The sequence below is a fragment of the Pezoporus wallicus genome, unplaced genomic scaffold, assembly GCF_028554395.1.
Source record: "Pezoporus wallicus isolate ANWC-B61680 ecotype Strahan unplaced genomic scaffold, APGP_CSIRO_Pwel_v1 contig_5542, whole genome shotgun sequence".
Lineage (NCBI taxonomy): Eukaryota > Metazoa > Chordata > Aves > Psittaciformes > Psittacidae > Pezoporus > Pezoporus wallicus.
Window position 1 is genome coordinate 328,499 of NW_026640165.1, and position 20,272 is coordinate 348,770.

Below are 20,272 nucleotides of genomic sequence, written 5' to 3' on the forward strand. Positions count from 1 at the left end.
AAGTAAAGTAATTTCCCTGCCTTTAAGATTTCTTGTACAGGTTGTGATTACCCATTTCCTATTAATCATTTCTCACCTTCTCACATCTACACTTGTAAATGTGGAGAGGAGACAACATGAATACGCAGACAATTGTGAGAAGCAACACTGAGGATTAACCTGATATTTGTGGTGTCCAGGGGAACAGTCCTCGCCTCCCTTTTGCCAGGTCCATTGAAGTACAGAGATTTTCCATCGCTGAGCACACCACAGCCTGTCCCAACCTGACCTCCTGTTATCTTGTACCAGAGAGGGCTTAGCTTCCTCTCAAACCTGTCGAACATCTCACTGTGATTAGGCACATTAGACACACAGGTTCCATGCGATGCTTCAAGAAAAAAAAGATAATATGGGAGATGCTTTGTTGAAACTGTGCTGAACAGAGTAAGGGTCAGATACAGAACATTGCAGACAGTTCCGTTGCATTCACACATGAGAAAGTACTGTGCTTTTCTAAGAAAATGCCCTGATGACAGGGTTGTACCTTTTTAAAAACTGCTTTACAGATTTCTTTAGGCAGAATAAGCTCTCTTCCTCTAAATTCTAAGATGGCTTATTTCACCAGGTAAAAGCACTTTATGTTGATAAGGCATTTTATGTAAACAAAAATATTATCTGTTTATTTCATTTTAAACAAATTCAACAGAAGATGTTAGCTCAGTGCTGTGTTTGTATAGAGGGTTGAAAAGAGTGCAGTGTGCAACTGGTTATGTCAATCACTGGGTTTTTTTTCATTGGGTTTGTTTTTTTTAGTGTTACTGCATAAAAGCTCCCGAAACCACAAGTGAGCAGAATTCTCCACAGAAGGGCCCGTCAGAACATATGTTCCCTCCTGGTCCCATGCCATCTGATGGCCAGGGGACTCAAAAACAGCAGCAATTCTTTTGAAGATGATCCAAAGGCTTTTAAGCAGACTTTTTAGTTTATAATGTTTTATTTTGTTTTCTCTTTTAATTGCTAGTCCCTTCCCATTCACACAGATGGCGATGTTCAAAGATTACGGTTGCCAGAAACATCACTGATGTCCGCCACCTTCAACTGCTCTGTTTTGCCTGGACTGACTTCTATTTAACAAAATGACAAGATTCTTGCTGGCAGCCCATGAAACTGATGTCACCAGATATTTTTCTGGAATACTGGAGAGGAAAACCAAGATGCTAAATTTACAGCTTTAACTCAGCCAGTGCTTCTCATCCCACCTAAAAGGGTTGTCTTACCTGTGTAGCCGAGGTCACAGAAGCAGACCCCCGAGACGCAGTCCCCGTGACCATTGCAGTAGCTGGGGCAAGGCTCAGAAATGTAAACACCGTCTAAGCCAAAAGGAGGCACACTCTTGTGGGAGCTGCTCTCCTGGATCCAGCGGAATCGAGTCTTACTGTAGAGAAACAACAGTGAAGGGCAGAGTATCACTATTCCCAGCTTCAATACCTCCTGATCCTTGTTTAAAAGAAGCTTTTTCTAAATTAGCCATTTCCAAATAAGATGAAAAAGGAAGCCTGGAAAAGATTTCTGACACCCTACATTTTGTGCAAATTCACTTAAGGATAATTTTCCCAGGGTTTTTGGATGCATTTTTGACTTTCTCTATTTCTCTGGCCTGTATCCATGAGTGTGATTCAAAGAACAGATACATGGTTTTATCAACAGCAGTGAATGATTAGATATGACTCTGAAGATGCCTCTCACAAGTCGGTTCAACCTGAGCTGCTAATTATGCATTGAAATCCCAGAACTCCATTTCTTACAGTACTTATGAAAGGAACTCAGTAATGGCAGTGATAGAGTTTATTATGGGATTGCATAATTTAGAGTAAGAAACCGTCAAGTCATTTGGATACAGGAAAAATCCTCCACTTGCTAAAAATAATGGCCAATAATGTGTCCTGTGGACAAAAACACGAAGTTTTTATTCTTGGATGACAACATGAAATTCCTGGAAAACAATGCTCTAGTTCTTATATAACTGAAACTGCTCCAGAGACTTCGGTGAACCTACACTAAGTTACTCCGCTGACCCAGTGCATAGGAAATTGGTTGAAGAGGAGATCTTTTGGTTATTATTTTTCAGTCCTTAACTTTTAGTTGCATTATTTTATAGGCATTCCAGAGAGGGAAACAGATTTAATATCTCACTGCCAAGCCAATGGATTAATTATGAACCTCCTTGCTACCCTATCTAAAATATGATAAATCTATTGCTTTTTTTACTAGTGTGCACTGGGATATGGTAGGTCAGTGATCAGTTGTGTTAGTGCTCCATACCAACTGATGAAATGGAATGCTCTCCAGACAACCTGTGAACCATGATTTCCAAAGTGACCTGCAATAAATTCAGTTTTCAATACTCTGAGACCCTCATCATACTCACAACACTTCAATTTTTAATGTATTAACATGAGCTTCTTATTCCTGATCACTTTACTGAACATAATGCCAAACAGATTGCTGCTATTGATTCTGCTCTGCTTGTTTTGGGTAAATCAAATCAGCTGGTGTCAGATCTGTGCAATTTGGCACCTGCTTTTATTGGCTAATTACTGAAGAAAAGACAAACTTGTTATGGTACACGCTGCTATTTCAAGTCCTTGCGGCAAAGGCACCAGTTCCCCTGCTACACAATATGCCACACACTCAAAATCTGTGCTGGGGCTTGAGGAGGAGGAGCCCACAGCAGGAGGATGGGGCTGAAACCCAGGGGCAGCACTAGAGCAGCTGCCTGCGGGAAGAGTGACAGGAGGCAGCAGGGCATGGCTGGGGTCTTGGGGGAATGCCTGACGGCTGCACTGGCAGTGCTTCAGGCAGGCAGAAAATCAGAGCAGGGAGTTTTATTGAGAGGGTAAGACAGCGAGCAAGGGGGCAAGAAACTTCATCCAAATCCAAGTAAGACTGATTAAAGCTTCCTGATTTCAAGGCTTATTTCTGTCTTCCACTGTCTGATGTCTTTTCATCTGTATTAACCTGATGGTGAGGTCAAGCACACCTATCAGTCCTTCCTCCTTTGACTTCATCTGTCCTGGCTGCATTCAGTGACACATTACATTATGCAGCAGCTCAAATACCTTCCTAGGGTTTCTTTGCCCAGTGGTAACTGTAAAATTAATCCTGTTCAAATGGATTACTTGATTCAAATGACTTATCACACTGTCTTGCTGGTGCCTCTGACCTGACTGATACATGTGAAGACCAACAGCATCATGATGAAGAGACTGATGTCAAATTAAAATGTTCTGGGTTCCTTGTTGCTTTGCAATTTGATTTTATGGACCATTCTGACACCTTTAAAATAGAGAGCTTCTCCTTGTTTTGGACAGCACAGTATATTTTTCCTAGATCTGCCCATTTTTAATGCCACTTTTCTCCACATCTTGCAACTTGCAGCTTTTTCCTAATGCTGCATCAAATGAGAGGCAGCTAATCCACGCGTAAAACTGGCATTGCTGGTTTACAGTACCTGGCTGCAAGCGACCTGGGGATAACAATAGTAATTCTTGTCCAGTCCTCAAAGTCTCCCGTGTGATACACAGTCGGATCGCTCAGCTCCCGGGAGCTTCCCTCGCATCCTTTCATGCCTGGCGATGCAGGGTAGCAGCCTTCCTTCACAAGGGACCAGAAGAGCCCAGCGTCATGCGAGTACTGAAGCAGAACAGGAGCAGAGCTGCTGTACTGGTTGGTGCAACCAATGTTGAGCTGCAAAGAAGCGGAGTATTCAATATGAGCTGAAGAAACTTGAGCTGTTACTAGTATTTACTGCCCGCAAACCAATGAAAAACAATTTGGGCATTGGTTTTGGAGGCTTAGTGCTCTGAACACTTGCGTTGAACCCTGCTGCAAACAGTGACTGATGGTTGGAGTCTGTTTCCTACATGTGCATGACATTTCTCAGTAAAAAATCCTACTATCCTTTCATTAAGATTGCTGGGTTCAGCACACCGAAATGTGCACAGAACTTTTCAAAGGTCCTGGTGCATAGCAGGCTAAACCCAGCAAACAGCACAGGCACCCGTGTGCCCAGGAGAAGTGGGAAGAGCTGTATCCTCCGAGAGCCATCACATCTACAGGCTACCCAGTGTGCCCAGGGCATCAACCTGCCTCCCAGGGGCCCCCTGCCCTGGGCTGTGAGCCCTGACCACAGCCTTCTCATTGGCCTCATAGGAATGATGTCTGGGAGCTGGGGCCTCTGTCTGGCTTCCGAGAATAGAGCAAAAATGGGATGAAGTTTAAAAATGCATACTAGAATGTGAAATGACAATGTAACCAAGACAAAAATCAACTGCTGATTTAAACTTTTCAGTTTCATTTTTCAAGCTATCTGAAAAACATTAGTTTTCATCATTTTATTGCAGAAATCCTACTTGAGCTTGTAGAATGTAAACCAAAATTATTCATGTAAAATGAAATAATTTTGACAAATTACCGTCTTTCAGTTTATCAATGCAAAGTTATTCCAGGCAGCTATTTAAAATGGAAATTTCACAAACTCAGGAAAGCATTTAACCGTATGTTTAAAATTAAAGCATGCAAATAGGACTGACACATTTGTGCGCAGGCCAGTTTAAAAGCTTTCCAAAAAAGACAGGAGTATAAATTCAGGTCTTAAATAACAGACTTTATAAAGAATTCACTGTTCTGTGATCCATGTTGTTTATGTTTTGTACATTTATGTTACATTGCCAAGTGTTTCAGTGATGGAAGGCGTATAAAATATTTTTAAGTACTGCTTTTTTAGACTAAATGATTTTTGAAACGCTGTTGATCATCAAACCTACAGAATAGAGGCTGAGTCACTGAAGTCAAGTGGTGAAGAGGCAAACAGCATCTTTTCCAGGCTAAATGGTATTTATATATTGAAATATTTTTGAGTTTCAGACACTTTAAAGTATAAAAGTACAAGCAATACTCAGAAATTGCTACTGCAATCCCTCAGTTTGTATAGCATCTCATTAGCATAACTTTTAGATGAAATGAGATTATTTTACAAATCCCATTATTTCTAACAAACTTTCCTATTTATAGAACTGTGGGGATTATATTTGAAAAGCTGCCTGTAAACATCTGATCTCTTCAATAATTCCACTTGTAAATTATTCAGCGTCTGTATCCACCAATTATGTAAGGACCATGTATTTGTGGTGAGCTCATTAAAATTGCATTGCAACCAACCTCCAGAATTCACCAATGGGATTTCATTATAAACTCAATAAAATTTTGATTAGAGTTCAGAAACAAGAGCTTGTCAAAGCAAATACACTTTCTTTGGAGCCCATATTCTGATGTACTGAAATTTTTGTATGCCCTTTAAAGAAGAATGCTAATTGGAGCCTATATTCATTGACACAATAAAAGTAAATTATATGAAAAAGCCATACTGGAGCACAGAGCAGCGTGTAAGTCCTTAAATAGTTTAAAGTACAAAAAATGCACGCAAATCACATTGGAGCTTTTGTAGTCACGGAGCCCCAGATGAGATAAATCCTTTCTCCCTTGACAGTGCAGTAGCATTTCCTAGTACTGACTTGAATATAATGACAGTCACTTCAGCCCACTTCTGAAATGTGCTGAAGAGCAACAAGCTTTACAACTTCTCCAGAGGGCTAAAAAATATATCTCCTGCTCTAAGGTATTGACTGTCCTTCTAGAAAACATCATATTTTATGCTGTATGAATTCATAGTTGTCCTCTTCACATCTTTTTACACAGCGGTATAATTTATCACCTTGGTTTGAACTGTGGCCCCAGTGACAGCTTGCAAGTATTGACTAAGAGAAGTTTTACAAATATTGTGCAGGGATTTATGTTTAAGGAATACCTTGAACTGCAGGACATATCCAGGCTTCAGAGTTAAATCTCGAGTCACTGCAAACCGATCTCCATCTGATTTACCAAAGAGCATGGCGGAGGGGGTGGCAGAGCAGAAACTTTCATTTTTGGCCATCCCTTCATTGGCCAGCATTAGCCATACGCTCAGCTGGTTCATAGGGTAATCAAATGCTGGCTTTTCATAAAAGTTCTGTTAAAAATGAAGAGGAAAGCAACAAGTGTGATCACCTTGCAGTGTGCCTACAGAAAATTTCCCAAAATAATCAGCTTTCAAATTTTGCAATATGTATTTTCTGTCATTTTCTAAGAATTGTACTTCCCAAAATCTGTCTTGACTTTTTGAGGAGATACATAATTATAATCCTCTGTCACAAACATTAGGAGCCTGATGGTTTTGTGATAAAACACAAGTTATTCCTACACAGAGAGATACAGCTGCAAACACTACATCTGTTTCTTTAAATACACCCTTTAAATTTCAAAGAAAATTTGTTCTTATACGTCTAATATATTGTACATCTACTGTATTAAATGTCTATTAACAGAGAGGATGGTTCCTGCTTCATGTGGATGCTCACAACCTGCTTTTGCTTATTACCTGTGGTAAAGTGGGATTAACAACAGGAATTATATGCTTCTGCTTCTCTGACAAAATGATGATGTCATCGATGGCCCACTGGTCATACCCTTCCCCTGAAAACACGGGCTGCCACCAGCGAAACCTGGTGCAAGGCGTCTTGGCTGCAGCTGGCAGCTCCAGATAGACAAACCTGGAGAAGAGAAATTCAGCAGAACTTTAGGGAACACGGTTTGTAGAGAAATGGGAGAAATACCACTGAACAAGGGAAAGAAACAGGAAAGCCAGGGTCTTTCTCACATGTAGAAGTCCTCAGAAATCTTCTACATATTTGGATACTTATTTATACACAGCATATCAAGAAGCCTTCTTTGTTCTTCTTGTCTACGAAGAATGTAAACCCTTTAAGACAATGGCTATTTTACTCTCGATTGCTATATTGCCTAGCACAATAAGGAACTGATTTGAACTCTTCAGCTTTGAATTAAACTGTTCAGCTGATCTATGTTCAGCAAATCTTAACATTCTTCTGGTGCCAGCAAGTAATAGTGAAATATATTGGCAAAATTCATTTCTCATTCTCTTCTGCTGGTTGGTCCTATTTGTAGACAAAAGCATCCTTCTATTACAGTGCAATAGATTATGTAGCAGTTGCCTGCTGTGGGTAAAAATATTTCAGCCTTCCTATATGGGTCTTCATAAAAGAACTTCAGGTCTTTCTTCCTCAGATAGTTTGCTTTATGTTCAACCTAGGAAACACCTTACAAAAGTGATGTTAAATGAAAGTGAAAGTTTCAAACCTAATCATACTTATGTTAAAAATACAAAAATTAGTTACTTGTTAAATCCTATTTCAGTCTCATCTAAGCCATTTATTCACATATTCCTTTCAGTGCTCTTTCTTTACACCGTGTTTTTAATTGTTATTTTCTACCATGGACCCACTTTCTGGTTAGGCAGAGAGAAGTGGAGGAATTGTTCAGGGCCAAAAAGAACCTTCTTTCCTGGAGGATTCCAAGTTTAATTGTGGGAAAATAAGATCTGGACCACAGCTGAAACAGCAGAAAAATGAATATGCATAGCTATATTCTGTAAGGACCATCACTCTTGGTTACTCAGAGGGGCAGATATTTTGGCTAAAAATAACGTATTGGATAGTCCAGAGATTAAGGTTTCAGTATGTAGCTTCTTTGTTGCATGTGTCCTGTAAGTTTGACAAAGTAGAGACTAAATGACCCATGCAGTGGATGAAGGGAAGGCAGTGGATGAAGTTATTCTGGGTTTTAGTAAAGCTTTTGATACTGTACCTCAGCATCCTTATGGACAGGTTGTCCAGCTATGGGATAAGAGAGTTCATGGTGAGCTGGATAAAGAACTGGCTCAAAAGCAGAGCTCAAAGGGTTGTAGTGAATGAGGCTACACTGGGCTGACAATTGGTCCCAGGTGGTGCTTCTCAGAGTTCAATTTTAGGGCCAATCCTGTTCAGTATATTTAGCAACTATCTGGATGCAGAAGTTGAATGCATCATTAGCAAGTTTGCTGATGATATCAAATGTGGAGGCGCTGTTGACTCTCTTGAGGGACAAGAGATCTGCAAACAGATCTAGACAAATTGGAGCATTGGGCTGTGATTAATGAGATGAAATTTAAAAAGTCAAAATGTTGGATTCTGCACCTATGATGGAGTAATGTCAGGCCAGAGTGACTGCAGGGCAGCCCTGCAGAAATGGATCCGGGAGAGATGGTCGACAGCAGGCTTTACAGAGATTAGCAGAGTTCCCTGGCAGCCAAGAGAACAAAAAGCATCCTGGGGTGCATGGCACACAGCAGAAACAGCTGGTAAAAAGAGATGACTGTCCCACTGTATTCAGCATTGGTGCGGCCTCACTTTGGGTACTGTGGGTAGTTCCAGGCCCCACAATTTAAGGAGGATTTAAAGATACTTTTTTACTTCCGAAGGAGGGCAACAAAGCTGGTGGAAGGGCTGGAAGGCATGTCCTATAAGGAGTGGCTGAGGACACTGGCCTTGTCTAGTTTGGAGAAAAGGAGGCTGAGAGGTGACCTCATTGCTCCCCACAGCTTAATGAGGTGGGGAAGCAGAGAGGGAGGTGCTGGTCTCTTCTCCCTGGGATCCAGTAAGAGAATGCATGGGAATGGTTCAAAGCTGCACCAGAGGAAATTTAGACTAGACATTAGGAAGCATTCGTTTACTGAGAGGGTGGTCAAACACTGGAAAAGGCTTCCTTAGAGGGATGATCAATTCCCCAAGCCTGTCAGTGTTTAAGAGACATTTGGACAATGCCCTTAACAATATGCTTTAACTCTTGGTCATCCCACTGGACTACATGACCATTGTAGGTCCCTTCCAACCATTCCAACTAATGATTTCTATTCTATTATGCTCTGTTCTGTTCTGCTCAGTTTGGTTCTGTTCGGTTCGGTTCTGATCTGGTCTGTTCTACAAAAGTTCACTGCTTTTATACTTCCATGTGCCAAGATCACTTTAGAAAAGGACAGTTTGCTGAGTTATAGAAGTTCTCCTGAAAACATTGTTCATTGCAATGCAAAATGACAAGATGGGAGGATATAATTACCTACATATTGAAAAATATGAAATACAGGTAATAGAAATCATGTTAATACATGTAGACAAATGCATTCTTACAGCAAATCTGAAATGCTGAACATGATTTTTTCTTCTCCTTAAATATTTCCTTAAAGGAGTTTTTGTTGTATGTGATATTAATATATGTTCGTTAGATCTGAAACCAGAGTCGGAAATGGCAGAGTTCTACACCTCCTTTGGGCAAGTTCTGCATTTGCTCCTAATATTTTGCAGATACTAGCATTTTAGTCATGTTTCACACAGGAAACGAGTGATTGGAGACTTTGTATTGTACTTCAGATTTTGTAAGGCCCACTTTCATTAGACTTTTCCTTTCTAGTGATGGGAGTTTACTGTGGCAGCGTGAGACATTTTCATATAATGATGGCTTTTAAGCATTGTAATTTGAATTTATTATTCACATTTTCATAAACTGAGAAATAGGGTGGGTTTTTTTAAGAGCTGATGCAGTATGGATTTAATTTAGACCAAAATTATACCTGGGTTTGCTGAAGTCAGAGAAATACATTTCTGCTAGTAGCTGCCAGTTGATTCCGCCGTTATTGCTGTACTGCAGCAGCACACCTTCTTCTCTGCTGTCTGGTTTATTGCATGAAGAACTGTCTCCTCCTATCTGGATGTAAAACTGGACAAAATCCACCCAGGTTGTGTCCAAATCCCAGCTTACCAACTGTCTTTTTCCGGCCTACAGTACAAAGAACAGAGGGGTAATAATAGTATTAAATAGGACACCTTCACTGAGGATAGACTTATTTAAAGTCCAACACAGATTAACATTGCACGGAAAATTGCACAGCACAGAAGACATTGAATTTTGTATTAATATGGCATTATTTTGTCTTTCAGACAATGATTCTGCTTGGCCATCCTTTATGTCTTAATCACCCTGGTGTGATCCCACAGGAATTCTTATTAAATTTCAACACATGATGCAACTCCTCAACACAATTTCTACACAACTATTTCATCTATTCTGGAAGCTGAATGCTTGTGTTTTCAAAACTTGGTTAGTTTGTACCCAACAACTTAAACCTGTGAAGAATCCTTTGACACTCAAGAAGCTCATTTAGGATACAGTCATAATGTTTTGGCCTTGAATTACACCCACTGTTTTTGTTTATTTGGTGGTTTATCCTCAGCTGAGCAAATCTGTCCTGGATGGTGCTGTGGGAGTGAGATGGGTTCAGATCTGGGTGCAGCCCCAAGCTTCCCAGTGCACCTCCACATGGCTAATACTGGCCAAGGTGGCAATGACAATCTTTTGGTAGTTTGCTTTCACAGCTTCCTTTGGAGACCCACGGGAATTTGAAGTCATCATCACAAAATGAAACTAGGAATGGATAATGAAGATGATAGATGATACCCTTGAATGAAGATACCCTTGCTGCCCCATGGACAGGTGTGTCCTGGCTAGCTGAGGGTATTCAATGTACTGACCTGCAGTGGATAAAACTCTGTCTGTAAAACTATCCCAGGTGGGTTTTCCTACCTACAACCCACAGCAGTTCTGCCTGGCAAAGGGTTAATCACAGACAAGCAACATAAAACCTCAGAGGAATTGCAAGGGCTAATTGAAACAGGTCTGTATTGCAAACACATGTACAATTGATTAAAATGAGTTGTAAAACAAAAGCAAGAGAGTCGGCAGAACAAAGCCAACATTAATTCTGGCAGCAGTAATTGATTATGGTAGTAAACATTAGACATTCAAATAAAAAGTGGCTATTTGAGCAAATGAAAAGAAAAATGGAACCTGTGAATATGAGCTCCTAAAACAATCCAGAACTATTGGGCAACTATAAAAATATTCTTTTATTATCTACCAACACAGCCACTGAGCACTTTGAAAAAGATCTGAACAGAAATTAAATAAACCACCTTCTGTTGATGGCACACAGACTGCTACTACTCAAGAAATGAATGATAACCTATCCCTTAGAGATCAATAGAAAGGGGCCAGGAATGTCTAAATGAGTTTTTCACTCCTCCTTAGCAGAAATCAGAAGAAAGATCATAGCAGGTTAATACTAATTTAGCAAACTACTTTGGAGAAACTTGGCATAAGGAACTGAGCCAGAAGGAAAAACATCTAACAGAGAAGACAATTACATAAGAAAATCCAATTATCACAATTAGCTAGTTGTACTGATTGGTCTATTATGAAATTTTCAGTGCAGAGCTACATTTCCAGGGGAGCTGGATGTGAGACTACATAGGAGTGCTGAAAATTATTTCATGGGTTAGATTTTTGTAATGAGGTAAACAACACGCAATTACACAGCGTTGCATATTGAGTTATTCTTCTGGGACTGATCTGGCTCTCATGACAGCAGTGGCAGTTTGATCAAACCTTTAAAAGAGAAGCACATAGCTGCATTTAAACTCTTCCTTTCAATTAAGAACAAAACCAAACCCAGTACTAGATCTAAGGAGCAACAATAAAAAATACATATGTAATTACAACCCATAATCCTACATCTGGTTAGAAAGATTTATTTTTATTTATAATTGATATTAATTAGCAGAATTCCCCATATCTCTTTCCTACTCTATTATTTTTGTCTGCAAAGCATCCAAGTTATACAAAAGAGTAACCTACAGGCTAACCACTTCCCAAAAGTCGTTTTTCACTAGTTTTCATCCTGTGACCTCAAATTAAGCTGCTTGTCCCCTGGAAAGAGAAACAAGCATCTCCATCCTTCACCCACAACTGTACAGACTAAACAAATGGGAGCTGCTGCATGTTGAGAAAGCACTGAGTCTTACAACAGAAAATGCACAATTAAGACAGTATGAATCTACACACTTCCCAGCACACTGGCAATTTACTTCCTTCCATTACAGCTGGTATTTCTTGAATACATAATGCACGAGTCCTTCCCTTATCTCTTTTGGTTGATTTGTTCTTTACCTGCAGAGCACAGCTGTGCTGTTTAATGCACTTCTCATACTACATGCAGCTTTCTGCCCCCTTCTGTTTTGTTGCCATGCAAGCACATTGTGCTCCATTCAAACCTGCAGTACATGCCTTTCCCAATCTCCTATCCCTCATTTAGTACCTTGTTGAAGTAGAGCGAGGAGCCAGATGAGATGACCCCACAGCCTTCCTCAGGCTTGACAACCTCTCCCCCAACAATTTCCTGCCACTCTGTCTTCAGGCTTTCTGGGTTCTCAAAATCAGACATGATGGTCGAAGGAAGGGGATTTTCAGGCTGACATTCAGTACCCCGAAACCCCGAATCACACCTGGAAGGAAGTGTAAATGTAAGAAGCTGTTAAAGACTTCATTTGACACTGACAATTACTTCAGGATCCTGGAAATGATCTAGAGTAGCTGGATAAAAAAGCTGTATCTTATTTCTAAAATACCCTGTGGTATACAGAAGGTTTGACATTGGCAGGCAGCAGTCTGTGCCTTTGGTGTTGCACCCAGGATGACAGTGGCTGCCAAGTAGTGCTGAACTGGTCCCTGGTGTCCTTCTGATCCAGCAAAACAGCTCCAGGACTGAGCTGGTCCCTGGTTGTGCAAAGTGCCCGAGAGGCCATCAGGACACCTGTAGCAGTGAAGCACTATGTCACTGAAAGCTCTTTCAATGCCTGGGTAACGGGTTAAAACTTAAACAGGGGAAGTTTAGATTGGATATAAGAAGGAAATTCTTTCCTGTTAGGGTGGTGAGGCACTGGAAGAGGCTGCCCAGGGAGGTTGTGAATGCTCCATCCCTGGCAGTGTTCAAGACCAGGTTGGACGAGGCCTTGGGTGATATGGTTTAGTGTGAGGTGTCCCTGCCCAGGGTAGGGGGGTTGGAACTAGATAATCTTAAGGTCCTTTCCAACCCTAACTATTCTATGATTCTATGATCTGGCAAGGTTATGGGTTCTTGGACAGAGAGGTGTTTGGAGTAACCAGCTGTTAATGTTGCATGAATGGTCTAACTCCCTATAATACTTTCATTTGTTAATGTTGAAACTAAAAGTAAGAACAACAGCCCTCTCTCCCTTCTCCTCTGCCCCACCAAAACTAGCCACACCCAAAGGATGCAAAATGGTAGGATACCTGAAGTATCAGAAGACCATTGTTAAGAGGAACTGGCAAAGGTTTTATACCTGCAAACACCGTGGTCACACCAGCCATGTCCGCTGCACATGTTGGGACACTGCTGTCCAATGTAGATGTTGTCTAAGGCCCATTCATCTTGGGCTGTGTAGTAGCACTGACTCCAGCGGAAACGTGTGGCGCTGGACCTTAAAACCAATAACAATGCTTTAATTTGTGATTCTGTACAGAGCTGTAGGAAAAAAAAGATAAAATGCAGCTATAAAAAATAAAGTTGATATCACAATCAGAGCCCAGCCTGCAAAGACTGGCACAACTAAAGATTTTAGTAAATGAACTAGATGATACCACTAGCTGCACAGGGCGATATAATGGACTTTCCAGTCATTAATGGCATTTCTGAGGAAGGCTGCAGAGGTGTTACAGGAACTTTGTACATTATGATAAACCTGTCAATGAATGTTACTGGATTTTTACTGAGTGCCATCTGGGAGGGTCACTGGTTGCAAAACTAGAAAGATGGGTCTAGGACATGACTGTGATTTTTATATCTTTGGTCACAGTTAACAGGCTGTAAGTTACATATAAAGGTTTCTTCTGATACTATGAAAGTTGTTGAGTGTGTTTCTCCCCTTTGTATACTGTTATTTCCATTCAACAATAGTTGACTGGTTTTGACTGGTAATAGAAATTTCTTTTTGTCGGGATGATTCCAAACTAGATTTTGCTCACGTACCACTGGTGGCATTGCGATCACAAGTTTTTGACAAAATCCTATTTCATAGTACCTATTTTTATTCCACACTGCAAAGAGCTTAAAGAGCTTGCTCGTAGCCAACTACTCAAACAGAATCTGTAACACCCCAGGTTTGTTGTAGGGAATGAGTGGATTAAATTACTTGCCTATATATAGCTAAGGTCTGGGCATGTGTAACATTCTTCAAATGGAAAACCTCACTGTGGTTTCTTCTTTCTAGTTAAATAGTTTTTCAACAGCTTTGGCTTTCTTTATTGTAGTGGAGTAAGGTAACATTATTCACCCTGCATGCTGTAAAATAATTTGCAATATCAAGTAGGTATTGCAAATATCTTGATGTTGGCCCTCTTGATGCTGCTTGATGTTGGTCCTCTAGGAGGTTGTCCAATGTGACAATGACATTTTCCATGCCAAGTGACTGCTGCTAGCCAAACCCAGCCTGACATCCACCACCCTCAAAACCAAGGCTGGGGAAGAAACTGCATCATGAGAAGAGTAATATTTGTTGCCATGGAGTCTTTCCAAGCTGCCCTGCCAACCTGTGCGCATCCAACAGGTTACAGGTGTTGATAGTGGCAACTCCCATTTGGTGGGCACAGGAACCCTCCAGTCCATGCTTATGTCAGAATGAGATTAAGAAAAATATATTGCAGATGAAGTGAAACAAAGGTGTGAAATCATTCACTGTGACAAAGCAAAAGGGGCCATCCTGGCTGCATGATGGGTCTGGGAAATAAAGGTGTGGTGGGGGCAATGTGGGCGCTGAGGCTGGGTCACAGAGCTGTGGAGAGGATGGACAGGGAAAGCAGGGCTGACTGTGGACAATAAAAAAATCAGACTTTAAACAGAGACAGGCCTGTGCCTGGCCAAGGGCTGGTCAGGAAGGCTGAGAATGAGAAGCAGCAGGTTCCTACAAGAAGTAGGAGCTTCTTTCCTAGCTTGTTTCTCAGCCATATGGCTACATTATGATGGCACAGATATAATGCTAGTACCCTAATCTGAAAGAAAAAGCTCTTTGCCCCACCCCTAAAAATTTATGTAGAATAAGACCTATTAAAATGAATATTGTAAAGGTGTCTGAGTCACCTTGCTCACACGAAAGGATGTGAAAAATTGAATAGAGGTCTCTGCAGCTAGAATGGACAGTATGGCAGAGCACTTAGCCAAGCAGTCACATACTAGAAGCATGCAAAGATCAGTTTATCACATGCTTGGAGAAATTTTTAAAATACCACTTTTGAACTCCCTCAAAAAACACATTAAGCTGCCCAAGGGCTTTATTTTTAATTGAAATCACCTTTTCCCTCTGTTTTAAGTATCTGCTTGGTATTGCAAATAATGTAAGCATTCTTACAGCATGCAAAGCTAATATGCAGTGCTAGATCTGCCACTAAATACTCCCTCAGGATACAATGTACTGATGGGTTACATTACAAGAGCTATGAATTACCCATTAAAAGTGCACGATGCCAGTAATATGCACACGAAGGACTTCTTAAGCTTGCATAGGAACAATGGACAGTCAATATTCACCACCATTATTTACTGTTCATTTCTGGAGTGCTCTGAAGCCAGCACATCACCTCAGTGATGGTATTATGCTTGCTACAGAGCATCAGTGGCACCATAGAGAGCCCTGACAGAGACTGTGCGCTCCGAAAGAGCAGTAGTGACTGGTGTTAGCTCTCACATGTGCTGAGGAAAATAACAATACTAAAGCAAAGAAAGGTATTAGAGCAGGTGAACCTCCCCCTGCATTACCTCCCAGCACAAGAAAACTGGGGTGGGAATTACAGTGATACAGGGGAAATTTCACCATCCTGTGGAAGACTCACAGTGTCCCAACAAGTGGTGGTGCTCTCTGAACAGCTCCCAGTGCTGCTAGCTCCAGCATCAATAGCATTTCTCAGCCACTCGCTGGTTCCTGCTGGGTGTGAATGTTGTTGTAGGGTGGCTGTGTGGCTGAACCGCAGCTGATTTTGGGGCACCAGGCTCACACCTACCCTACAAAACAGTAGGGAGAGCCTACCCGTGGGTGTAATAACGTACACCTCTGTGCCCAGGGGAGCACAACACCTGAAATCCTACCAAGACAGCCCCTGTGCAGCACCACTGTGGGACTGTTCCCAGCTCAGCTCTGTTCATTAGTTAGAAGCTCCCCATATGAATGCACAGATGGCAGGAGATTTGTTTCCCTCATTTAAGGGGAGGGGAGGAAGGGAGGAGTTGCATTGCTGCCTGGAGATGAACATGTGGCTGAAACAGAGGTGTGTGTATCAGCTGGGCGGCTGGGGATGGTCTCCAGGGAGCCACATCCTAGAGAGCTGTGGTTGTTTCTAACTGCAGACAAACAGAGCTCTTCCCCAGGGACAGCTTCCCTGTTGTGGGAAATCCCACAGCCTCCAAGATACAGAAAGGCAACGGGATGCCCTCACCTTCCCACCCAGCCAGGTGATGAAGGGGTCATCACATGGCTGTGGGCAACAAGAGGTCTCATGGATTCAGATTCCTCTCTGGGCAAGGGATGACACGTTAGGCTGAATTCACAATTGCTAAATCAGTGCTGCTGAAAAGCTGGTCCTGCTCACTGTTTTTGAAAGCTTTCCACGGTCGCTCTGCACCTCAAGGTAACAACAGCTTAAGAGGATTATGCTGTTAAAAATGGTAACCGACAATTTTAAAAAGCCATGTTAATTAAGAAAAGAGAATAAGGAGCTGAGTGTCAGCTGCATTCTCAGTGATAAAATACTGGTTTTCTGGACAGTCACCACTTGGGCACCGCACCATATTGAGGAGTCATGAAAGCATTTTATTACAAGCAAAATAAACCTCCCCAGGTCCAATCTCTCTTTTTTCAATGCTACTGGAAGGCAATCTGGCTTTCTGATGACATTATATCTAAGTCAGGTTGATGTCAAATAAAAGTCACTGCTGTTGTGTGACATTTTACATAAGCATAAGGAAATCATATCCCAGAAGTGTTGCCAGTGAAATTATGTTCTTTCTGCTGCGAAATATTTCAGATATGTGAGCTAAAATAAAATCATTGTCTTCTCTCTTGATATTAAGAAACCTCACGATGTGATGCAAATTTGTAGCTGATGAAATTGCATTTGCTACCTTCTGAGTTACCATAATTACATTTACCCAATTATCCTGAAACTCTCATTCAGTCATTAGGTGCTGATTTGTTTATGAAGTCGGCAACTGACAGCTGCTTGTATCTCATTAAGCCCTGTTCATATGTAAATGCCTCCCATAAAACTGGAATTAATTTTCATCAGTGTTGGAAATGTTCAGTTCAAGTACAATACAATTTCAGCGACCAGGTGCATACATTCCAGTTCTTCAGTACAAGTCTCACTGTTGCAGCAGATTTCCTAGCATCCAAAATCTTGGGTAACACAGGGACCTTGTAAACTCACACTTGCCAGATGCAGAACATCTACAGATGTGCAGAAACACCATCACACCCAGAAAGTTTTACAAGAGAAATAAGTGCTGTTATGAACAATTTTCTGCTTGCATGAGCACAGCACTGCAGCCTGATGCTGCGCACCCAAGGTGTAAATCCTCAACAAAGAGCTGTGCATGCAGGGATGAAAACTCCAACAATCACAGCAGGGCTGTGCAGAGGTGCAAGGGCATGTTGAGACTGTCACGGGCCAGAGCAAGGCTAATGAAATCTCAAGCCCAGGACCTGAGTCCTTCTTTAGGTGGTTTGTCTCCCTGAGCAGTAAGCACAGGGCAGGCTGCGGGGCTGAGCCAGAAGGAAAGTCCCCAGAGCCCCCTTCCCATCATCCCTGTTTTGGGAATGCAGAAGACCTGGCTCTTCCCATTGCACTGCTCCTCCTGGTCATTACTAAGTTTTATCCCATGCGTAGCTGCTGCAGAGGAGTGCAGGTGGGTAAGGGAGAGGAGAAGGCGGGTGCCCGGAAGAGAACCGTATGGAGCATATTCACTACCAGCCCCCTGGATTGATGCCCTCTGTGTGGCCAGGCTAGCAGATGAGGTCTGCACATTAAATGTTCATCAGTAACCCCCAAGTTTGTAAAGGCAGGAACTTGCCCTCTGTTAGTAAACACACCTTAAAAATACAAAAAAATCCCCTCCCAATCTCAACCCAAAGAACGACTGAGTTCTCAGTCTGCTCCTTGCCAGTGGAAAGGAGGGAAAATAGAGGGAAAATGTCTGAGATGCATCTGGTGTGCTGGGCTGCTTTGGTGGGTAACGTGGCCATCCTTCCTCTTTACCCCCATTATGCCATACAACAACACAGTCATTCTGAAGGTGTGTTTTATGAAGGACAAAATAATGTTCAGTGGGAATTTGTACCTTAATTACAAACAACTCTGCTAACAGACGGGAATCCCTTCAGATATAAGACAGAGTGTGAAATATTTATGATTTGTGCGCAGTACAAAACAGGAAGCCAGCTATTATTTCAGCATAGTTTCTCCCCACTGTCTCCTAAATTAAAATGGAATTATTTGCTTCTGTCACCTCATACACCGAGGAGAATTATTAGACCCTAAAGAAAAAAAGCCCACAATGTTCGTATTATCAACTGTACAGTATATAATAGTAACAACTTTGAGTACAGTATATATCTTAGAAATAAATTTAAAACTAACAATCTATTTTAGAGTATAACATGCAAAATCATAGACACTTTTAAAACTCCTAAATGCCTATGTGAGCCACAGATTTTACAGCTGGTGGCACATAATGGCGTATAAAATTTAGTACATTATAATCGAATTACGAAGCAGTTTTTCATAGATTTACTTGTTCCATTTGGTATTATCTGACCTGATACACTTTAAGGATTCAATATTTGCCCCTGATGTTTTGCCTGGGAATGGGAAATTCTGAATATTGGCAGTAAAAATGACCTTTTGAAAGAAGGTATTATTGTCGGTTGGTTGATAGAAATAAGTTGTGTTGAGGCAGTGGAGACTGCATAAAAATGATGAAGGACAGAGAAATACAATGATAACTTAATCTCCGCAAGCTCTCATGCAATTGCTGTGATGGATTCAGGTCAAACATAATCAAAGTGTAGCTCTAATTGGAATAATATAAGGAATTCAGGAAGCCCTGAAGATTATTGAGGTTTATGTCAACTTCTTATTTGTGTGTTAGAATAACACTCTAAAAACAAATAATGGAAGATATCATACAGTTAAATAAATAAAAACGTTAGGGCAGGCAAAACAAGTTTGGTTTACAATAAGATGAATAATATTGGGCTTTCTGATTATTTCTGTTGCTCTTTTTTTTTTTTCAGAAGAGAATGTTATTTTTGAAGACATGCTATAAAAAGAAACAAAAGGTAAAAATTCCCAGAAATGAATCATTAGTTATTGTTTATACAAGGCTTTGGTCTGAAGATGTAAACAATAAGGAATGTGCAAAATAAAGCCTTCCTTTAGTGGGGCATTTACAGACAAGTGCCACTATTTTTGAAAAGGTCTGAACTTTATTAGAAGAGTCACAGCATGTATTAAAAACAATCCTAAACAATAGTTTCTGGTGACTTCACCAACATTTCATTCTCTAATTATATAAGGAATGTATTTTATGTTACATACTTGCAACTGGGTCAGCCCTGGTACCCTGGCACCCAACCCACCAGCTTAAATATGATTTAAGGAGGGCTTGATCTTTGTCATAGTAGTTTGAAAGTAGATGATTCGTCTGCATCTCCCCCTAAAAGAATTAAAAAGATGAACAAAATGCTCACCAAGTCTTCTGTGGTAAAAGGACGGTGATTCTCCTCCACTGAGTAAATTCGCTGGAGTGGTAAATACTTGCTGATGTAAACTCCTGACAGCTCGGCATACTGGGAAGACATTCCTTGAAGTAAAACATTTCAAAACCAGATTTAATACTGAGGAAGTATTGGGAACAGAAGCAAGGATTAAACACTCTAGAAGCAGGAGTGTGCCAGGGTCCAGATGTTGGAGTGAAAGACACAGAAGCAGAAAAATCCTGGCATGATGTAGAGAAATGTCTCAGAAAAATAAAGGCAGTACAATTCAGGATAAGTCATATAACACACTTAAAGAATTCAGCATTGGTAACTAGGAATGTGCTGCTTTCCCCCATGAGGATGTCTACCTCATTTATCTCACTATTCTCAGCCCAGCATCTAGGGATGACTACAAAGTCTACAAGTCCAGTATGGAATAAGCCTATGAAAGACTACTGTACCAGTCATTTTAGAGACCTACTTTCAATCTTTTGCCTGGAGCTGCTGGCTTCCCCCACTTCCTCCAGCTGCAGTGGGAAGCAGAGTAGGAACACAGCCACACAAGAGCAGCCAACCATGGTCTAATGAATTTGCCTCCAGAGGCCCTTACCATGCTCTGCAGCTGTATTACCTTTGACACCTATAGC

The 20,272-nt window shown here is 41.2% G+C and overlaps 1 protein-coding gene across 2 annotated transcripts in view; it reads right to left on the reverse strand.

The window, feature by feature from the left end:
* Positions 1-20,272, reverse strand: part of RELN (reelin) — a 283,813-nt gene that overhangs the window by 63,108 nt on the left and 200,433 nt on the right. For both annotated transcript variants that reach the window (XM_057417876.1, XM_057417875.1), the window contains exons 22-30: positions 19,617-19,729; positions 13,164-13,301; positions 12,119-12,305; positions 9,539-9,744; positions 6,455-6,626; positions 5,846-6,046; positions 3,491-3,726; positions 1,257-1,414; positions 160-367 (exon numbers count right to left, since the gene is read on the reverse strand). In XM_057417876.1, the coding sequence (XP_057273859.1) occupies positions 160-367; positions 1,257-1,414; positions 3,491-3,726; positions 5,846-6,046; positions 6,455-6,626; positions 9,539-9,744; positions 12,119-12,305; positions 13,164-13,301; positions 19,617-19,729 (1,619 nt within the window). The remainder of the gene's footprint in view (positions 1-159; positions 368-1,256; positions 1,415-3,490; positions 3,727-5,845; positions 6,047-6,454; positions 6,627-9,538; positions 9,745-12,118; positions 12,306-13,163; positions 13,302-19,616; positions 19,730-20,272) is intronic.